Here is a 22,878-nt window from a genome sequence, read left to right on the forward strand (position 1 = left end):
AAATAATAGTTATGATTACTGATCAAGTGAGGAACTTTACAGCTCTGAACTTTGTCTTTAAAGTTACTTTTAATTTTACTTAAGAAACAGTTAGGAGACTCCATAATAGGGGAAAGGGAGAAATGTAAGGGGATTTAATTCATATACAGAGAAGAGGCTTAGAATGAATAGATAGACACACTGGAAATGAAAGTTTAATGCAAACAAACTGGCTGTCAAAGGCTTTGTGACAGATCCACTTAAAATGCTGATTACTGTGGTCAGCTTATATTATATAGGGATAAATAGCGATAGTGAAAGGAACCCTTAAAAATGGCTTTGAAATCAGGTCACTTAAAATAGTTTTTAGATATGTCTTAGTTTTTGTCTATTCAACTCCTTCTAACTATGCCCAAACAGGAACATTTCTACATAAGTTTCTTGAAATAGGATTTACTGGCCTCAGGATTTAAACGCTCTAAGAGGTTTGGAAACAGCTTATGCATTTCAGTTTTAAAATTAGCTATTGCTGTGGCTATTTTCACACCAGATTTCCCTCCCTCTGTATCAGCACCACCGAGCAGCCTTTGGAGATGGAATCGCAACAGTCTCCTCTCCTTGTGGCTCTGCTTTATTGCAGCCCCGTGTGAGACTAAGGCGCAGATTTCAGGGCTGGAAGTCACCTCTGTGTTACTATAAATAAATACTGCCTTTAGGCATTTCAAAATTATCAGCATGATTCTAGAACTTGAAAACTTTTTACTTGCCAGCAAGTAGTTACCTGGAATATTCTGACTTATTATTTATTTGCTTTTTTTTTTTAATCTGCTGCCAAGTCTCACTAATGCAACTTGGAAAATTGCACCACAGCTTTTAATGAGGATTCTGAGGTAAGAGTCATTTCATCAGACAAGACTGTGCTTTCCTTTTATGGGAATAATAACACCTACTGTTTATATAGCACCATCCTTCCAAGAAGTTTAACATATCCCATTTCGTTATTCTGAACAGCAGCCCTGCCAGCCAAGCTGGTAACTGGTATTGTATTCCCTTGCATACTCCTACTGAAATTGAGGTCATTAAATGTAAAATAATTTTTTCAAAATCCTAAAACCTTCTGAAATGGTTAGAGAGCAAGGATCTGCATCTTCTACAACCTGCCTCGGTTCTAGGTCATCAAATGGTGGTTCTACGGTTCTTTAACTGTCATCTCCTGTGAACTCTTATATGACCGTTTCTGAAAAGTCAGGGAATATTCACAAAGATAAGAGACGTGAGCTCACTTTTCTTCTGAAGTTGCGTGGTTCTCTCCTTTCCTGACCAGTGTGCCTCCCATTCTCCATGGTTTCTCCCTACCTCTCAATCCAACATCTCTCTTCTCTTTCTGACCAGCAGGACTTCTTCTCTCCCTCCAGTAGGGATCTAGAAAAGTTCAGGGTATAGCATAGGTTTATAAACCTATACATAGCATGGGATAGGACTTCAGAGTTCATTAACCCCAAGTCCATCATTTTCAGATCGGTCTGTGCCTTGCTAAGTTGAGTCTGTCCACTTGGTTAGTAGATCTTGTCCTCTCTCAAGTACTCAAGGGCATTCATTTAGCAACGGGCTTTCTGTCCCCTGCATCAGCAAGTTTTCTATCTCTTTTGGAACTTTCCCATCAACCCAAGTATTAGTCAGCATGGGCTAGGCTCTGCTGTGGTGACATATAAACACAAATCTTAATGGCTTACCATAAAAATTTATTTCTCATTCATGTCAGAGTATAATTTGAGTCAGATGGCTCTCCTCCAAAAGTGACTCAGGGATCTGGGCTGCCTGAGTTTGGCACATAAACCACTTTCTCTTCATCTCTTAGCACAAAATACACTTACTAATTATAAATTAGTAACTCTACCTTGGAGTTTTTTTGACACCAGTTAAATGAACAGAAAAGAACATGAATAACTCATGCCTACTTTTAAAAAAAACACCTTATTGATTTCAGAGAGAGGAAGGGAAAGGGAGAGAGATAGATAGAAACATCGATGGTAGGAGAGTCATTGACTGGCTGCCTCCTGCATGCCCCCCACTGAGGATTGAGCCCACACCCTGAGCACGTGCCCTGACCAGGAATCGAACTGAGATCTCTTGGATCCTAGGTCGATGCTCAACCACTGAGCCACACCAGCCAGGCTCCCTGACTTCTTAATTCTGAAAAGCCCAAGACTCAATCCTGGAACCTCTGTCTTTTTTTCTCCTATCTATACTTATTCCCTTGGTGACTATATCCTGTCTTATGGCTTTCAATATCCCCAGTACTCTGGTATTGAAACTTCTATTGATTTCTCCCTTGGATTCCAGTCATGTATCCTCCTGTGTACTAGACATCTCTACTTAGATTTAACAGGCATCTCAAACTTAGTATGTACAAAACAGAACTCCTAATTCCACCCCCCACCTCCTCAAACCTACCAGTCTTTACCAATCTTAGTTAACAGCCACTCCGCTCTTCCAACAGCTCAGGCCCCAAACTTTAAAGTTATCCTTAACTATGCTCTTTCTCTTCCAGCGTATGTCCAACCTAGAAGAAAGTCCCCTAATCTCTACTTTCAAAACATCACCAGAATCTGACACTGATCACCACCCTACTGCTATCATCCTGGTCTAGGCTATCATGCCATGCCTGGGTTGTTGACATATTAAGTGTTTTCCCTACTTCTGCCCTTGCCCTCTTCAATCTATTTTCTTTTTTTAAAAATATATCTTTATTGATTTCAGAGAGAGGAAAGAAAAGGGAGGGAGATAGAAACATCAATGATGAGAGAGTCATTGATTGGCTGCCTCCTGCACGCCCCCGACTGGGGATCGAACCCACAACCTGGGCACGTGCCCTGACTGGGAAGCGAACCCCGATCGCTTGGATCCTACGTCGACGCTTAACCGCTGAGCCATGCCTGGCCGGGCTCCATCTATTTTCACTCAGCAGTCAAAGTGATCTTCTCCTGTGAAACCCTCCAATGGCCTCTCAGCTCATTCCAAGGAAAGGTAATGTGTTCAAAAGGTGCACAGCCTGGCCCTGTTACCTCTGGTCTGCTCCCTCCCAGTCTTCCCCATGCTCATTCTGCTCCTGTGTGCCAAATGTGCCAAGCCCATGTCAGCCTCTGGACCTTTTCCCTGCTTTTCCTTCTGCCTCAACCATTCGTTCCCCAGATGTCAGCATAGCTGGCTCCCTCATCTCCTTCAGTTCTCTACTCAAAAGTCATCCCCCAAACAGGCCTCTTGACCACCATGTTTAAAGTTGCAATATCTGTACCCTAAAGTTCCTTAACTCCCTTCTCTGTTTTATTTTCCTTGATGGCATCCAACAAAGTACATCTTATATTTATTTATTTTCTGTCTCTCTACCTCCTCTCCCATTGGAAAGTAAGCTCTGTTTTGTTTACTGGATTCACCCAACACTTAAGAACACTACCTGGTACACAGCAGGATCTTGATAAATATTTGCTGAATGAATGAGTAAAGGAGTGAGGGAACAGAAGCCCAAAAAGGCTGACTGGCTTGCTCAAGGCCTTACATGCAGTTTGTGCCAAGGTCCAGGCTGTGGTTTTCCGAGTCACTCATTACTAATGTTCCTTAGATCTCAAAATTTGCCTGCTACTCCCTGTAGAGTTTTGTCTAGGTGGTGAATGGGTGAGGGCAAGGGGCTGGCTCTGTGCTCTGGGCTGGGTGTGTGTTTTGTTCTTCCTATCTTGGTCATGGCACTTCCCAAAGACCTCACCCATTGTTTCCCACCAAGCCTCACCTCCCACGGCTAAACCCAGGCTCACAATACTGTTGGCATCCTGTGCTGTAGCGTTAAGTAGTATTTCATACTGAAAAGACTGTTCAAAGACAATCACGACTGTCTTATTACTTCTTTAAAAGACTGGACCTAAGCCATCCCAGAGACATTAACAGCTTTCATATCCTCTAAAAACTTCCAGACAAGAAGATTCCATAATTTCCTCTACACTTGGCAGTGCTACTGCAGGAACATTCTTTATTGCACCCTGTGGTTAAGACTTAACAACAAATGCCTTTTCTTCAGAATCCTTCTGGGTCAGTTGTCCTTTTGGTTTAGCACTGAAAAAAACAAGATCTGCCCTAAAATGTTGAGGGGAGGGAGGGAAGGAGGAACGGAGGGAGGGTAAAGGAAAGGGGGTGGGGGGAGAAAGTGAAAAATAGACAGCAAAGGACAGAGCTAGAAAGAGAGTGAGCACAAGTCTGAAATATATTCGTACCTAAGGAAGCATAAGGTCCACCTGAAGGGGCCATACTTACCCCTACTCTATAGCTATTCTCTGCAAGAACCCTTCCCGTTCTCTAGAGGGTAAAAGGACATGGGAAACAAGCCAAAGAAAGGTGGTGGAGCCTTGGCAATAACCTCTTCTCCCCCCACCCTAGACAAAATTTATTTTGACAAAAATTATGTATATTTAAGGTATAGGATGATGTTTTGATATATGTATAGACTGTGAAACGATTACCACAATCAAACTACAGGTAATTAACATCTCAATCACCTCCCATAGTTTTTTTTTTGTGTGTGTTTTTATGGCGAGAACCATTGAGATCTACTCTCGTAGCAAATTTCAAGTATTAACTATAGTCACAATGCTGTACATCAGGCTTCCAGAACTTATTCATCTTATAACTGAAAACTATCTCCCCTTTTGCCCTACCCCCACCCCCAGCCTTTGGTACCAACCATTGTACTCTCTCTGTTAGCTGAGTTTGACTTCTTTTTAGATGCCACATATAAGTAAGATTCTGCAATATTTGTCTTTCCGTGTCTGGCTTTTTTTCTCTTAGCATAATGTCCTCTAGGTTTACCCATGTTGCTGGAAACAGCAGAATTTCCTGCTTCTTTAAGACTGAATAATATTCCGCTGCATGTATGTGTATGTATGTGTGTGTGTGTGTGTGTGTGTGTGTGTGTATATATATATATCGCATTTTCTCTATCCAGTCATGTCAATAGACATTTAGGTTGTTTCCACATCTAGGCTATTATGAATAATGCTGTAATGAACACAGGAGTACAGACTTCTCCCAAGATAGTGATTTTCTTCCTTTCAGATATATGCCCAGAAGTGGAGCTGCTGGATCACACAGTAGTTCTATTTTTAATTTCTTGCGGAACCTCCATTCCGTTTTGCACCGTGGCTGAATCAACCTGCATTCCCACCAACAGTGTCCAAGGGTTCCCTTTTCTCCACATCCTCGCCAACACTTGTTATCTTTAACTCTCTGATATTAGACCCTAGAGAAAACCTCTTAACAGCTGCTCTTCCCTTAGTACCTAGTATTTTGAGAGGGAGCCAAGCAGCCCCATAAGAATGGGGTTTAATGGCAAACTCTTTGTGGGTTCCATGTCTTCTAAGGAAGCATACCCCATTCCTGCCCTCTGCACTCAACACACTGTATTAATGAACTTCATGACTGTGATGCACCTCTAGTGTGGTCGGCATCCAGCCCAAAATGACTATAGCTGAGGAGGTGCTTGCTGAGCCAACTTTAATACTAATGAGCAGTGGGATAATGGCCTTGCAATGCTTGGCACATCAACCACTTTCTCTTCATCTCTTAGCACAAAATACACTTACTAATTATAAATTAAATGATCTGTTTCATTATTTAACGAAAGTACTAAGTACAATGCCTTCTCTTCTACTGTTTGCTGATACACATTCCTGGGTGTGTTTTTCAATGGAGAGTCAACACTCAAGTCATCTAACTGCTAGGGACTATCTGTCACTCCACTTTTGATGGTGGGGGGGAGAGGAAGTAAGGCATTTCGATTACTTCTTGGCTTCTGGAAGGAGGTCTCTATTTTTGTCTCTCCCCCTTCCAGTTAAGAGGCTACACTGGCACTGTGGCTCTAATTTGCTGGTCATCGTGTTGCCCATCAATACCCAGGATTTGGGGGTAGAACTGTACAACTGGACAGCAGCTAGAAGCAGAGCTGGGTTTGGCCTAAACTGACCGAGTAGGGAGCAGGAGTGGTGGCAGTCTGTATCTGGAAGCTTCATAGTCCAAGGAGGAGCTCTCAGACTCGGTCATACTGGCCCCTGAGAAACACAATGGCGGTCTGGCCAGGGAGTGTAGAGGTGGGCCAAGTGTGAACAGGACTGGGATAGGGCCAGAAGCTGATTTGTATTCAGTGACAGAATTATGATGAGGTTCTAAGATTTCCAAGGGGCTACTCAAATGCTTTTTCTTACATCATATCAACCAAATAAATGCCAGTTACTTCCAGGCAGCTACTTTCAAAGGTAGTGTTAGGGATTTCTTGTTTATTCACCATTTAATTCAAATTCTATGAAGTCATGTCCTGAGCTAAGAGGGACAATGACCGCAGAGCCTGCAAGGACATTTCAGTATGTACACAGCAAGAAGAAAACAATGCCCAGTGCTTGGGGCCACAAGAGGGTGCTCTGAGCAGGGGGACAGTGCTCCTGGAAGGAGGCCTCAGAAACAATTACAGACCCACAAAGGAGAATGCCACTGGAGCTGGCTCCCATCAGCAAGATACTTAGATGTGATGGGGGCTTTGGTTTCTCCTCAGGCTGCTGTGAAGAGCTGCTCAGTGGATCACTGCACAACTGTGAGACTATGGATGTGAGTTGCACCCCTGGGAATTGTACAGTGGTGGTGGTCGTGGCCCTAGAGCTGTACAATGTGCTGGTGCACAAGGGAGTGCTTCTGGCCCTAAACACAAAGTCTAAGGCTGCTCAGTGTCACCCTTGGTCCCATGAAAATGAAGGGCAGTCAGGATGATGGAAGAAAAGAAATTGTATACAGTTCAAAGGGTGAAGAATTTAATGGTTTGCCATTGTGAAGCCCATCCTTTGAATTCCTGCAGCTCAAGCCATCCAATTGAATGTCATCTATCTCTGGACAGATCAGGTCCAGCTACCATTGTCCTCAATGGACAGAAATGACTGGACTCACTGAAGTAATTAAGAAACCTGAGTAGGGTATTTTCAACAATGGTGAGAAAAGCAAGTTTACACTTCTTAGAATCTTACTATATTAACTGTCAAAATTACTGCTTGCTTTTACTTTTTCCCCAAGCAAGAGAGGTGCTGTGAATACTCTCATTCTTTAACTCTCAGGGGAAATCAAGTGCTCCTTCAATCATCTGAAACAGAAATATCATAGCAACAGTCCCAGTGATTCAGATCCCACATCTAGGACTGTACCAAACTTTGGCTGAACTACTCAAAACCTGAGAGTAAGTGAACTAGAAACTACGAGTGACTGTGAGCCACAGGTGGGGTTCAGTTCCCTTCAAGAAAGATGCTCTGTTCAGATTCGTGTCTCGGAGACTTTTCACGTATCAAATAGAAACTGGCTATGACACAAACCCAACGTGTGGGTGACTTGGACATCAGCGTGAATGGGGATGTGGCACAGGGTCCACCTTCTAGCTCCTATTCAGCCAACTGTCTGCATGTCAATATGCCCCCATTAGCAACACACAATCAAACCAAACTAATGTACCTCCTCAGGCAAGCTGACCACCAAGTCATTTTTCGTCTGTCCGACCAGCGCCTGCCAGAAGTATTCACTGCATGCAGCCAGCACAGCCCGGTGGGCCCGGAACTCCTTCCTCTCCACAATCAGAGTCACGTCACAGAGAATATCCTTTTTCCGCTGGTCATTGAGGCCCAGGAGGATGTTGGTGCAGTGGACTGTGGACTCATACACATACATGGGGGAGTCAGGCTTCTCATCCACAGACATGCCGTTCACACCCTGAAAGAAAGCAAGGCCCGGTTACCGCGGAGTCACAGAGAGGAGGTGGGAAAGAGCTCCATGGCTCCTGAGTCTCACTGCCACGAGCCAGTCAGAAAGGGGCAGCCCTTCTCGCCCTCAGTGCAGTGGGCTCAGGAAACACTGGAAAGTCATATTTTGTGGCTGACTTTATCCATCCCATTTACTGCCTCCTTTTACCCCACGGAAATGAAACCAGGTCTTTTTCTGTTTTGTTTTGTTAATCTTCACCTGAGGATATTTCTTCCGTTGATTTTTAGAGAGAGGAGAAAGGAAGGAAGGAGGGAGGAGAGAGAGGAAGGGAGAGAGAGCGAGAGAAACATCGACGTGAGAGAGACACAGCGACTGGTTGCCTCCCCCACTCACCCTGACTGGGGCCAAGGATCGAACCTGCAACCCAGGTACATGCCCTTGACGAGGAACGGAACCCATGACCCTTCAGTGCATGGGCTGGCGCTCCATCCACTGAGCTGCACTAGCCAGGGCTGAAGCCAGGTCTTTCGATAGAACACCCAAAACATTTAAAACACATACATACTTTAAAAGTTGGTGGTTTTGATTTTGTTAGCCAACTGAAAAGAAACTTTCATGTATACACACACAGTCCCAACTCGAGTATTAATTTGAGCTCTGTGTTAAGAGGAAATGAATCATTTTTGAAGTATTTGTAATGCTTTCTTGAGGTAAACACATGTAAGTTGCTAAGCTGAAATTTGGCTAAGATACCAAATATATAATCACAATACATAATTTAACAAGTGACCTGAACTGCCTGTGTACTAAAGAGTAGATGTAACCAGCTATTGCAATTGCCCTCGGCCACTTCAAGACAGAGCACAGCCAACACAATGCTACTGCTGCTCATGAACGCTCTTGAAAATAAGTGGACTTGTGCTGTCATTATCCCGGCAGACTTGACGTACATCCACTTTAAGGAAGCACAATATATCACAACCTGAGTCCTGAAAAGACGTATTCAACAGTGAAGATCACTTTTACAAGAACAGTTCTTTGCTATAAAAAGTGTCCACTGACATATTTTAAACAACAGTATCTGTAATTAATTTACATAACACAGTTTTTCAGTAATGTTTACTAGTAGTATGAATTACAACAGTGAAGTGTGTCTTTCTTTTTGGCTTTATGCTTATTTATTATTTTAACAGCTCTAATATTCAATAGACTGCATATATTTATAGTGTGCAGTTTGATATATTTTGGCAATCAAGACAGCGAACACGTCCTTCAGCAATAAAAATCTCTTTATGCCCTTTAATAGTCCCTGCCTTGCACCTTTCTGTGCCCCACCCCCTGAAACCACAGGTCTGCTCTATTTATTAATTGTTATTTCTATATTTTATATAAATGAAATTCTACCAACTGTATCCTTTTATGCCTGGCTTCTACTCAGCATAGTTATTTAGTGATTCATCTATGTTGTGTGCATCAACTGTGTCCCTTTATTGCTGAGTAGTGTTTTACTGTATGGATACAGAGCAATTTTTATCCATTCATCTACTGATGGATATTTAGGTGCTTCCAGTTTTTGGCTATTACAAATAAAGCTGTTATAGATTAGTGTATAAATCTTTTTATGACCATATCCTTTCATTCCTCTTGTGTAAGGATCATTTGGTTTGTGTAAGTTTAACTTTTTTTTTAAGACTTTGTATTGATTTTTAGAGAGAGAGGCAGCAAGAGGGAAAAAGAGAGAGAAACATTGATGTGAGAGTAAAACATCGATCGGCTGCCTCCTGCATGCCCCCTACCAGAGATCAAGCCCACAACCCAGGCATGTGCCCTGACCAGGAATTGAATCAGCAACCTTTCAGTGCATGGGATGACACCCAAACAACTGAGCCACACCGGCCAGGGCTGTGAGTCTAACTTTTTAAGAAACTGCCCATTTTCTAAAGTGGCTGTACGCTGTACCATTTCATATTTTCAACAGCAGTGTATGAAGTTCCAGTTCTTTCATATCCTTGCCACTGTTTGGTATGGTCAGTCTTTCTAATTTTGGACATCCTAACAGGTGGGCTCTTTTTGTGGTTTTGAGTGAAGATGTTGAGCATCTTTCATGTGCTCATTCATCTATTTATGTGCTGTGGAGAGATGTCTGTTCAGATTCTTTGCCCATTTTTTTTTTATTGTTTTGTTTTCCTTATTACAGACATGCCTCATATCATTGTGCTTCACTTTATCGCATTTCAAAGATAAGTCTTTTACAAATTGAAGGCAAGAACCTCCACCAGCAAAAAGATTATGACTTGCCTTATTGAGATGCTTGCTTTATTGCAGTGGTCTGGAACCAAACATGCAGTATCTCCGAGGTATGCCCGCATTGAGTTTTGAGACTTCTTTATATATTCTAAATAAAAGTCCTTTATCACATATGTGATTTCTTGCCTTACTGCATTGGCTAGATGCATGGTACTGCACTGTACCTCTTAGAAATATTTTATAAGTCTGTAGCTTGTCTTTTCTTTCTCCTATTGGTGTTTTTCACACAGCTGAAAGTTTCCGTTTGAAGAAGTCCAATTTAGCAATTTTTTCTTTTCTGAATCATGCTTTTGGTGTTGTATCTAAAAATATCTTTGCTTAAACCAAGGTTGTATCTTTTGTCAGGTTTATACCTACTTAGATATTAATATTTTAATGCAATTATAAATGGTTTAGTTTTTAAATTTAAATTTATGATTTTTCATTGTTAGTAAATAGAAATACAAATGATTTTTCTGTATTGATTTTTGTATCCCGCAGTTTGCCTAACTTGCTTATTAGTTCTCATTGCCTTTTTGTTCTGGTAGATTCCATAGATGGTCTATGTAGAAGGTTATGTTGTCTGTAAATGAAGGCAGTTTACTTCCTTTCCAATCTGGATGATTTCAAGGTTTTTTCTTGCCTTACTGCGTTGGCTAGATGCATGGTACTGCACTGTATCTCTAGCATAATGTTGACTATAAGCGGTAAGAGCAAATATCCTTGCTTTGCTCCTAATGCCAGGGGAAACGTATTCAGCCTTTCACTGCTATTTATGATGGTAGTTATAGGTATTTCACAAATGCTTCTGTTGAGCTGAGGAAGTTCCTTTCTATTCCTAATTTGCTGGGAGCTTGTCTTTTTAAAGATCGGGAATGGATGCTGGATTTTGACAAATGCTTTTTCTGCATCTACTGAGATAATCACAGTTTTCCCTTTTTTAAAAAAGTGTGTTAATAAATAACATTGATTTATTTTTGAATGTTAAACCAATCTTGCATTTTTAGGATAACCTCCACTTGATCACAATTTATTTGCCTTTTTACATGTTGTTGGATTCCATTTCCTAACATTTTGTTAGCAGGCAGCACTCAAAACTGGGTGGAACAATTAATGATCTTGGATGTAAATGGTGTGCATAATTCATAAGGAGCAGAAGATTTACGAGACATCTCATTTTTTCTAACCTATTTATTAATGCACCTACACCAATAAGAGAGGAGATTACTGTAAAAAATACAAAGCTATAAGTTTTTCAGTGAAACATGAAGTTAAATAAAATCAAAAGAGAAATGAAAGTGAGGTGCAGAGGAAAGAGGAGTGGACCAGGGCTTCTGGTGCAGCTCTGGCACCGACTAGCTTTGTGGATTTTGGATGAATTGCTTTTCTCTGGACCTGCTTCCATGTTTGTAAAATGAAAAGTCTGGACTAGAAGACCAGCAAAGTTCATACAGAGCTACAGTTCTATGAGTCTAAGAGTCTATAAAAGAAATAACTAATTGATCATGGGAGTGGGATATTGCCATTTTACTTGAGAGAAGTTAGCTTTCTGGGACCTTACAAGGACCGATTATGTAGCCTCTTTCTTTCATTGTTGATATTGTAGAGCTGGGTGCAGAGAATGGGAGAGAAGGAACTAGGACCCAAATCCCTAGCTCCCAGAGATGCCAAGTTAGAAAGATCTGTTGAGATAGATCATGGTCTCCCTGAGTAAATGGGGTGGGGGACAAGTCCCTTGAAATGAAATTACCTTTAGGAAATGGGGAATCCAAACCTAGGGGGAGTTAATGGATTAGGTTCTCCAGTCCTGGATATCTCAGCCCAGAGGTTTGTTCTGGGAACCATGACTGACCAAGGGAGTAAAAACTAAAAGAATATGTAACCTGGGAACCCAGAGTGGAGTTCCCCTGAGGTCCAAGTAGGGGCCTGATGACTGTCCTGTAGCAGTGGACACGGGCCTGCCCACCCGGTGGGAGCAGTCATCAGTAGTGGCAAAGCCAGGGCAGGGGATGGACTCTCAGATTCTAGTTCACAAGCAAGATGGTCTCTTTCTGGCTCTAGGGCAGCTGGAGGGAAAGGAGCGGAGAGAATCAAGAAAATACTCCATATCCTGATAAAAGGGCAGGTTTGGGAAATAAAGGAGATGCAGCAATATGCGCACCAAGTCGATGAAGTAGGCTTTGATAGTCCCATGAACATGGACAACTGCTTTTTGGGCTAAACCTTCCAGAGAGTTTTAGAAGACATTTAAAACACATCAGATCTGTTCATCAAATGGTGTAATCTAAAACCTATCATTTCCAGGAAGCTGTTGCTAGACTTTAACCTGACTGAGGCTATTCTTGATTTTATTACATTATTCCTGGATAATCCTTCGTTATGCCACGCCAGCACCACTCTATTCCTCTTTGCCTTTATGTTCTTATTGGATCTCACCACTTCCCTCCCTGTTGGCCCCTTTTCAAGCATAATGGGACATACTGTTTCTTCTTTTAGAAACCAGTCAACCCTCCCCATCCTCTGATTATCATGGGTGCTCTTCTAGGAACTCCTCCAATTTGTGTGTTTTTGACTGACTCATGCCAACCTGAAATCTGTTTCCCCTCTCATTGCGTTATGTCCCATTTGGTTATCCTTTCTTACTTGCCTTACTAATATTAATTAAACAGCATTCTACCCTTAATGCAGCAAATCCTGAAATCTTTAGCAGGATCCATGGGATCTAAGAATGAGATGTGAGTAACAGAGCCCAGAATAGCATGTACGAGTCTGACAACCAGTCTTCACACTAAGCATTAGACAATGTGTTAAAGTGTGTAGACATTAGCTGAAATCGGATTGTAAGGAAGCTTTCCAAAGGTTCTGATTTGGGTTTTGGCTGGAACTCATTCTTCTTTCTGTAGGCCAAAAAACCCAGCTGCACATGTACATATACATATACTCCAACCTTCTTATCATATGGTTCAGCAGAAAAAGTTAGTTACTACTATTTCATCATAGTGTGTTCATCTCCTCAAAAAGCTACACAGACCACAGCTCTTATTAGTAAAAGATATGGTATTAATGAAGGTAAACTCACTTATTAACTCCCTCATTCACTCTTCATTCATTACTGGGTCATGTTCAGAAATTAAATATCTAACAGTTCTGAAGGTAAAAGTATATGTCAAAGAACTATAAAAGGAAAAAAAAATCTACAGTGGGAAATCTGAAAAGCTGTAACTCACAAAAGAGTAGAATGTTAAGTTTTTTAGACAACCTGTCATGTCTAGAATGTTTCAGATGAAAAGAAATGAATACGCCTTGCAGGTAATGAAAAAGACCAAATTATAAACCATTTCACTTGAAATTCCAACCACATTTCCTCTAGAAACAATGCATCAAGTAAATACTTCTGTGAATCAAACACTAAACTATTTAGTAATGGCTTAGTAAATTTCTGCCCTTACCAAGCATGCTTTTTAAAAAAGTTATTTACTATGAAATGGTAAGGGTTAGTTTTTATAAAAGAAAGTTCTCAAGTCTATAGAAACTTTAGAGAGCACAGTGCCATTAAAATTACTATGCTATTACTTCTGGATTGGAAACACTTTTCAATCGCATCAAGACCCAAACTTCTTACTTAGAGTGGAAAGCAATCCAATTTCAGTATTTTCTAATGGAAAACTGCAGTGCCTGTCACTTAATGTCTCTAATGCTTTGGATAGCTAAAGTAAGGGCCTGACACGGAGCAGCTAAAACGTTCCATGTTCTTTATTTACTCAAACACTCCATCTGCGTGTGTACTAGCTAGTGCCAAGGGAACTGAAAATTAAGGCTGTTGTTAGGAGGAAGCACTTGCAATTGTATCGTCAGATCCTTAATAGCTCGCAATGATTCTTGTGCTTCAGTATAAACTTCCATTTTTCTTGAACTTTCGGGAGGAAGTTCAATTTACTGACATAATTTGTGATAATGTTTTTTACTGCACAGTTGAAAAATATTTAAAAAAAATTAGGGACAATCATAATAAGCCCCAATTTCTTGGTAATTTTTGTTGTTGATGTTGTTTCACTTATTCTTTTAAACACATCAAAATAAAAAATAATCCAAACTTCCAAAATGTCCCATAATGAAATAGTGACAACTACCAGCACTTATATATATTTATATATGAGTGTAAACTATATGAAAAGTCAGGGTGTGATACAGAGGCTGAGCTAGAAGAAATAGTAGATGATTGGTAGCAGACTATATGTGTTAATCTAAAGGTAATGAAGAATTAAAAATATATTGCAAACCCACCAAACTGAAAAAGCATTAGAAAATTTGAGAAGATCAAGTGTCTGTGAAGATGTAAACCAACAGGACTCTTGTGCACTGATGGTTTAACCCCTTTGGAAACAGTTTGGCGTTATCTAGGAAAGTTGAAGCAGTGAACAGATTATGACCCAGTAGTTCCATTCCTAGGTTACACGCAAGAGACACGCCTGCACGTCCGCGGCGGGAACTCTACAGGAGCGTCCAGAGCGGCACTGTCAGCACAACTCCCAGCTGGAGGCAACGCTGCCTGTGGGCAGCAGAGTGGACAGATACCCTGCTGTATAGTCACATAACGGAAGAGCATAAGGCAAAATCTGAGCCACATGCGACAACACGAATGAATCTCACAAACCAGTGCTGAATGCTGAGCCAGAGGAGCAAGACAAAATAACACACAGCTGAATCTGAGTTATATGAAGTTCAAAAATGGGCAAAACTTAAATATCTGGGGATATATACATAGGTGGTAAAACTATAAAGAAAAGACTCAGAGGTGCCGTTAATGGGGGGAGAGCCGTCACGGGAATGCAGCTCCAGGGGATCTCAGGGGTGCTGTCACGATGCTCTATTTCCTGACGTGGGTTCACTTTGTGTTAAATTATGTTTGTCTTACGCATTTTTTATACCTATGTTCTATTTTATAATTAAAAATACCCACCTACCCTCAACAAATTAAAATGGTAGGAAAGGGTTAACAACTCAAGTAATCTGCCTCAGGTTCTGTGACTTAATGACAAAGGCCCTGGGGTGGACTTTGGGTTTTAAATGAAAACACACACCTGCAACTTACAGTCTACAATTTAAGGTCAGAAGGGTCCTTAACGGTAATCAAATCTAACCGGTTCTAAGTTGTATGTTTTAAATCAGAAACTGAAAAAAATGGGCAGAATGCGGGACAAAGCCTTTTGGGAAGTGGTGAGAAACCTGAGCCCAGGCGTTTGCTTCAGAGCAAAACTCTTTTCAGAGATGCCTCGTTTCATCTTCGTTTTCATAAAAGCCAAATCACTTCAGTGCACTTCCACTTCCTTATCTATAAAATGAGGAAATGCGCTCGGTGACCTGGCAGGCCATTTCTAGTTCTAATGTCTACGGTTCTAAGAAAGGACAGAAATTCAGGAAAAACTTGAAACATCAGCTTCTCTAGCTGCAGTTCTTAAGAAGGCTTTTTTTTTTTTTTTTTTTTTTAGAAAGTTAGAGATGCTCAAAATAATACAGCTGGCTGGAAGCAAAAAAAAGCCATCACATAGCTTTTGGAAGAGACAAAGAAGGAAGGAAGACCTACCCAATGACAGTTGGAACTTTCCCCCTTATAAACAGGGTCAACTCAAAGGAAGGATGACTCGAGGACCAATTTTTTTCCTGTTAGTGGGACACAGTGCCCGTGACTACTGAGCAATGGCTCAGCACTTTGCCCTCCCTACTGCCCCACCCCGAACTGCCCTGGTGGGCAGGACAGGTTCTCATAAGCTGTATTAGATACACGGCTATGGAATCACGGGATGTCCATCTTCTCTCTTCTGTCTGAGTCTCCACCCAGTGATGTCAGGAGAGATCACAGTGTTCAGGGGCCAGAAGGAAGGCTGTGGTTTGGGCTTAACGGCAACATAGTGCATACACTGTCATCTCTAGGTGAAACAACAACATGCTTCGAAATCGATGGGAGAAACGGACTCCACGCCGGGTCATCTAAGATCCATGATTATTGTTAGTGGAGGCTGGGCGATCGGGGTGTGGGCATGGGCAAGAGAGGAGGGTGGGCAGGGAGAAAGTATGGAATTAGGGATTTGCATATTTGGATGTGTAGCTAGTGATCATCTACCTTGCTCTTCTTGTCTATATTTTGATGCTTTTCTATATTTTCTGTATTTTGGTTCTTTTGTGGTGACCCCCCAGCTCAGAGTGCAGTCAAAGCCCTTGTTTATTCTGCTGAGGTAGGTCCTTTCTCTCCCTGGCAAGTTTTCTTTCCTATCTTGTCATTCCCAGTTTGTCTCTGGTGCTACTTCTCTGTATCTGTGTCCTCCATTTACATTCACTTCTCATACATCAATCTCCGCCTCTGATTAGCATTTGCTTCTTGCCTATTAGGACTTAGAGGGCAGAGAAAAGTCATTCCTTTTCTCCATTTTTCTTTATCAGGGCATCTGTGTGAAATATTCTTTCCCAGTGTCCCTTTCCCTCCCCTCCTAGCCAGAGAAATATTACCCTGGAGCTTCATGCTGCTAATGTGAGAAGAAATTATGAACAGTGATTAGGAGGCTAAATGAGGGCGGTGGAACCTGTTTACTTCATTAAGGTTCCTTCAGGGAAAATGCAAGGACGGGAAACTGAGAGATAAGGGTTAATACTAAAAGAATAAAAGATCCATTTGACTCAGAGCAATCTTCAGTCTGCCTGGATTCTATCAGACACCCTTCTCCATGGGGAAATCATTACAGAGAAATGACATGCAAAGTGCGCCATAAAGCATCTGAGTCAAACCAGAGGGAGGATGACTCAACGGATCATTTTACATTTTAATAGAAGGCACTGCAGATCTGCACCCGGCGCTCGGTTCAACACGGGGCGCGGCTCCTCCCCAAAACTTCTCCAGCGGGTGGGAGGGGAGTTCCCAGAGCCTGACAGAAATTATTCTGTCTTAGAAAAGAACCGAGTCAAAACTCACAACAGAGAATCTAAGACTAAGAAAAGACAACAGATAGTCAAATGCAGAAAAAAGGGGAGACTGCGAGGCTGTCTAATTCCAACTTTAGCATTACTGTCAAACCTAAGACTGTCAAGAACTGAACTCAGCCGCTAGTGGACTTCAAGTCTGACCGGGGGGAAGAAGAGGGAGGGACGGAGGGAGGGCGGAAGAAAGGAGAGGAAGAGAGAGGAAAGAAGAGAAATCTAAGTGTTATACTTAAAAAACCTGGCTCCTTAAATTAGCTTCGAAAGACTTTACTGTGCAATTACTATGAGAAGTTTACCCACAAGGTCAGTGACAATGCTCGGCTAGGGTGTTCATGGAAAGTCAAGAAACAATATCAGCCATGCCATGGCTCCTCAGCACGCTTTCTGGGCTGGTTATTGTTTATAGGTGCTGCTATGTGGAACATGCCAACGGTGGATTCATCCGACTAGGAATTATGATGCTGAAGGCTGCATCATCAAACCTAACTCTTTCTCAAGGGGGTGACCTCCAAATGCACTTGTGACAGAAAGGCCTGCCTGTACATAAAGAATATCTCTAGTTATGTGGCTGTTCATCCTTGTAATCTCTGTCCACGCCTGTCCTGCTTCCTGAGAGGGCATGCTGCTTCCAGGCGGGAAAGAAAACAGAAGCGAGTCGCAGAAATACAGCTTTCACAGGAAAGGTTTGTAATAAAAGGTAACTTGTTTCCTTCACGCATTGGGGTCTTTTGGAAAACATGGTTCTGTTCTGAATTATCTTCTCTGCAGGATGCAGGCTGGGATGGGTGAAGACTGGAAGATGGTTCACCAGGAAAGGAAAACAATAAAAACTCAGCACCCAAAGCAGGCAGCATCTCATCAGGGCAGAGAAGTCATCCAGCTCAAGGGTCATTTTGGGAAATGCTTTGGGAAAGGTTTGTGAATTTCCCCTGAAGTCTGGGTACCCTCACTCCTGTTCTTCCATTTAAAAATGATTAAAACCATGAGGCTAACCCATTGGTCGGCAGTTTGTTAAATCCCACATCAGGTAATAAAAGCACTTGGACCATCTGTCACCATGCAGGAGATCAAATGGAGCTGGAATATTAACACACATGTGAATGGTCTCCTGGGAGTATGGTGAAAAGGCAGGTCAGTGGAGAGAGATGGGGGGGGGGGGGAAGATGTGCTCAGAGCCTTCCAAGTCCCTGTCCTGTCCTTGGCAGCTTCTCGGAGTAATGACGATTGTTACCAAAAGGCAGGGACACAAATGCTTCCCGACACTGAGTACGCTGTTTAAAATATAAATCCTATTATATGCCTACACTACACCACCACTCACATACACCATTTGTATCCCACAGGATATGCTTCAGATAATGCAAAGTACATTAAAGAAAGGATTATTTTCTAACTTACTCATTAGAATAAGTCAAAATTGCACTGCCACAGGGGAGAAAATGTTCTCTATCCAAATGGTCAGGAAGGGGTGTAACAAGGGCCAGTCCTCTGGCCAGGTGGTACCAGACAAGCACAGAGAGACACCTGTCAGGAAGAGACTTCCCGGCTGTTCCTGACTCCACAAGGCACCTGCTTCCCACTTCTCCTTCTATCCCCGTTGCAGTCCCTGCTCTCCCACTTCCTAGCTGTAGGGCTTTCGGTATATTAATCAGACTCTGTAATCCTTGGTGTTTGCATCTGCAAAATGGCTTCGTGAAGATTAAACGAGATGAAGCAATGACTCGGGATGGTCTTGGTTTTACAGTTAAGACTCCACAAATAAAAGCTATTATTATGAAAAGAAAATGAATTTCTTTGCACATTACATTAATATGTAGTTCTGCACAGACTGAGAGTTTTTATATTGAGCAAACCTGGCGTATGTCAGGTTTGGCATATGTCTTTGTGTGCCAGATTCTCCTGCTTAAACTTAGGGAAGGGCCAGTTTGCTTGACTTCCGCCCAAGGCCTGTGAGAAAATGATAGGACACCTTGTGGGATTGGGTGCTTCCTGGGAGCTTTGGCAACGATACCATTGCAGCCTTCCCTCCATAATAGCCCACGTTGACCATGAAGGTCAAATAAGGCAGTGGATCTGAGAGCTCTCTGACAGGTCTAAAGTACTCCTCTGCTTGCATCAGGAATTATCCTCACCACCACTTGACTAATACTACACATGCTTTCTCAAGAACGTCTGCTCTTATGGGCACTTAACCCTGATATATTTCTCTTTTGTGCCAAGAGAAGGCGTCTGGCAGATGGGGGACTCGTATTGCTTCTCATTTAATAACATTTCCCAAATTATTTTATCCCCTTATATCTGCTAAAAGTGCGTGCTTTGAATAGTCCACCTTCCTGTTACAGGCTTTCCCTGTTTTCTCTCTCTGCTACCTTAGCTTTGGTTTCATACAAATCAGAATCCCCTTCATCATGAGAGGCAGTGAGGTGCAGTGCTGACGACCCATGTTCTGGAGCCAGCCTGCGGGCATCTGAATACTGACCGCTGTGCCGCCTCAGACAAACGAATAAGCTCTCTGTAGGGTTTCCTCATCTGAAATCGAGCTCTAGGAAGTGGCAGGGAGACATTCCCGGTTTGTAGGACTGCCGTGGATCAGCTGCCATGCGGGTTATAATGCAGACTTCCAGCCCCGCTCCAATGACCCTAAATCCATTCGATTTGAGGACTATTGTAATTTCAAGAGACAGGAAGGTGGGAGGGAGAGTCTGAGTTATGTAGGCAGGATAAAGCAGGGAGACGCCAGTGTGAAAAAAGGCAATCTGGGAATAAAAAGTGAATGGGAAAAGTTGGTATGGTTGAGAGAGAAGAGCTAAGCAACTTAAAGCACAAATACACAAAGTGCTTATAACAAAGCGCTCACTAAATACTGTATACACTATGGATTATAGAGACGGTGTAGTGTAGTGGCTGAGAATCAGGCTCTGGAGCCAGGCTGCCTGTGCCACTCACTAGCTGCAAAATCTCTGGCAAGACACTTAACATTTTTGTGCCTTAGTTTCTCAACTTGTGCAAAAAGAGTACGACAAAGAACACCTATCTGGTAGGGTTGTGAGGATTAAAACACTATACCTATTTGTTCATTAGTTCATTAATTCACTCATTCAACATATAGTGTTCAATCAAATTAGCTCTTCTATCTGAATGTTAGAGAAAACTAATGCTACAACCTCCAAGATACGCAACCAAGATAATGGGAAGGTACAAAAGCAATAGGAGAAGCTAAGATTGACACAATGGAAGAAAAGCTAACATTTGTAGAGTTTCTCAGGGCAAGGGACTTACGTGTGCTTTATTTCCAACACTTTCTGGGCTCAACTATTCACAAATAGTGAGACATATTCTTTATCCACTGGTTCTGTAGTGTAGGTCCTTGTAGACTATAATTTAGCTGTTTAATACTGGTAAAAGTCTCTTCGCTCCTCTTTCTGAAAGGTGGCTGTGATTCCCTCCCCGAATTGGTGGCCTCCCATCTCAAACTGCCAAGCAGAGGTCCAATCATGCTCTCCCTTTCAGCAGCACCTAAGCCTCCAAGCCCTCAGGAGATGACGGGCACACTGGACCTCTAACTGTATCCTCAGGACAGTGTTTCCAGAGTATGACCAAGCTTGGCAGGACCATTGCCTACGCCTCTGTTGCTAGACAATACATGGCTTTGGAGAGTCTGAGATTCAGAGAAAATAGTAAGAGGAAGGCTTCTGATCTTCACCCCAAAATCAGACAAGTGTGATGGCACTGAGTAACTCTCCCTCAAATGCTACAGAAATGTGCCTTAGATGTACTCATGGTGGTCTGAGGACAAACTCCTCTTTAATAATTTATAATTTGGAATTGTAAGACATTGGAGCCAACACAACTGATGTAAAAATAAACCATGCATGATCTTCCTGGGAACACGGAGGTACATTTGCACTGTAATCCCCAGGAACAATCTCCTGTGGAAAAGGAGTGATTGAAAAAACAGCATATGCACTGTCAAGTTCCCCATCACAATGCCTTCAAGATTCTCTGGAAAGAAAAAAGATGTTCACCTGTTTTGTGTGTGTGTGTGTTTTTTACAGTGTATGTTTCTAAAGGAGACACTTGAAGAAAAAAAAAAAGCGCCTCACAAGCCTCACCTTCTTGAAAAAAAAAATCAAATCAAATCAAATAGCACAGCAGAAGTTCACATAAAATGCCCAACAAAGTTTCTTTTCAATAGAACTCAGGCTGAGTGAAAGACATTCTTGGATCCTGAGCATTGGCTGGTTACCTAGGTTGCAAAGGACACCAGGAGGGACTCACACCAGGAATTCTTAGTTAGAATGCCAGTCAAGGAAAAGTTCATAATCCTTTCAGATTTTAAATCCTGTGTGTCTGTGAGGGGGAAAATCATTTAGTATTTCGGACAATTGGAAAAGAAGATTAGACTAGACTTTGTCTATCGAGATGTGCTGCACTCAGGGTTATGCTCATCAAAGGCAGAGGGAAATGGCTTTTCAGGCTACAGCACTGTTATTCTCTTTTTGAAACTGTAGTTATATGGAGGCTGCTCATTGTTTAATTAGCATGGAAACTGATACTTAGAGAAGTGCACCAACTGTATCTAGAGCATTAACCCGATATTCATAACCAACACCTGATTACTTAAAATTGACCAGATTTGAAATCTATTAAGATTTCCTAATTATTCACATGTGCTCACTGTTATTGCTTTATTTTAAGAAAACACGAGAGGCTTAATAATTAATATACTAATTTCAAAAGCTTTCTCATACAGACTAGACTAGACCTGTGGTCTTTACAGAATGATCATTATTTAGTTAATGAACTCAGCACATTGAACATTTTCCAGACACCTGAAATTCTCAACTAGTGTGTGAGTTTTTGGCCAATTAATTATCAATTACAACATCATAAAACATTAGCACAAAAATAGGAATAATGAAATTTAATTATACATTATTCTTCTGAGTTGCTGCAAATACTATACAAGACTGATTCTGATTAATAATTCATTCAGCAATAAAGTATCAGGAAAGATAATTATGCAGTGCCACAATTCTCACACTGATTTCTATAATTACAGATTACAACAGTGTTAGCAATTTAAAAGGTTAGAGAGCTGTGGTAATTTGCTATGTCATCCTCAGCTATATTAATGTCTCTCTTTGAACACCAAAGATAATTGAAAATATAATAATGGACCAAATCACATGGCTTGCCTATGTTCTCCTCACCTAAAACATCGCTGACTTGAGTACATTAGTAAAGTCAAGTCCTTGATAATTAGCCTCTTTCATTATTTAAGTAGCCCCACTATTCACATTTGGTTACAGTAGGTGGAAGGGAGAAGATAGGTATTCATGCTGAAATATGCAAACATAGAAACAATCTATAAAAAAGAGACAATATGGACACAACTAAATTTGGTATACAACTAGTATCTGGTGTGACTATGAATACACATATATGTATATCTGTGTAATTATGCCTCAGGTAATTAGACCTTCCAAGGCACCCACATAATGGAAGTTGAGTCTCTGCCTTTGGCAATAGAGTTGATTAAATAGCACATGAGGAGATTCAAAGTTTATCCAGTTACCCTATCTGGGTTGTTTATATATTGTGACACAACAAACTACTCTTATCTTTGAGCTTTATTACAACCTGAGAATGAAAATAGACTCATCCTGCTAGGAATACTCACTATGTTCTGCTTTCAGTCCTGGGAAAAATGCCTGGCTAGCTACTGATAACCTCTTCCCATAATCCTTATTTAAATGGAATTTTCACCTGTGGATCAGCACACATAAAGGAAACATACAGTTCCACAAATGAAAAAAAACACCCCACTTTATTCTCTGCTCTTCTGGATACTTTTTGGAAGAGATG

General features: G+C 41.6%; 1 protein-coding gene across 3 annotated transcripts in view; it reads right to left on the reverse strand.

The window, feature by feature from the left end:
- Window positions 1–22,878, reverse strand: part of BACH2 (BTB domain and CNC homolog 2) — a 307,025-nt gene that overhangs the window by 62,125 nt on the left and 222,022 nt on the right. For all 3 annotated transcript variants that reach the window (XM_081140753.1, XM_081140754.1, XM_081140755.1), the window contains exon 4: window positions 7,507–7,761. In XM_081140753.1, coding sequence (XP_080996879.1) covers window positions 7,507–7,749 — 243 coding nt within the window. In that variant the 5' untranslated portion in view covers window positions 7,750–7,761. The remainder of the gene's footprint in view (window positions 1–7,506; window positions 7,762–22,878) is intronic.

The sequence above is a fragment of the Miniopterus schreibersii genome, assembly GCF_964146895.1.
Source record: "Miniopterus schreibersii genome assembly, chromosome: 6".
Taxonomy (NCBI): Eukaryota; Metazoa; Chordata; class Mammalia; order Chiroptera; family Miniopteridae; genus Miniopterus; species Miniopterus schreibersii.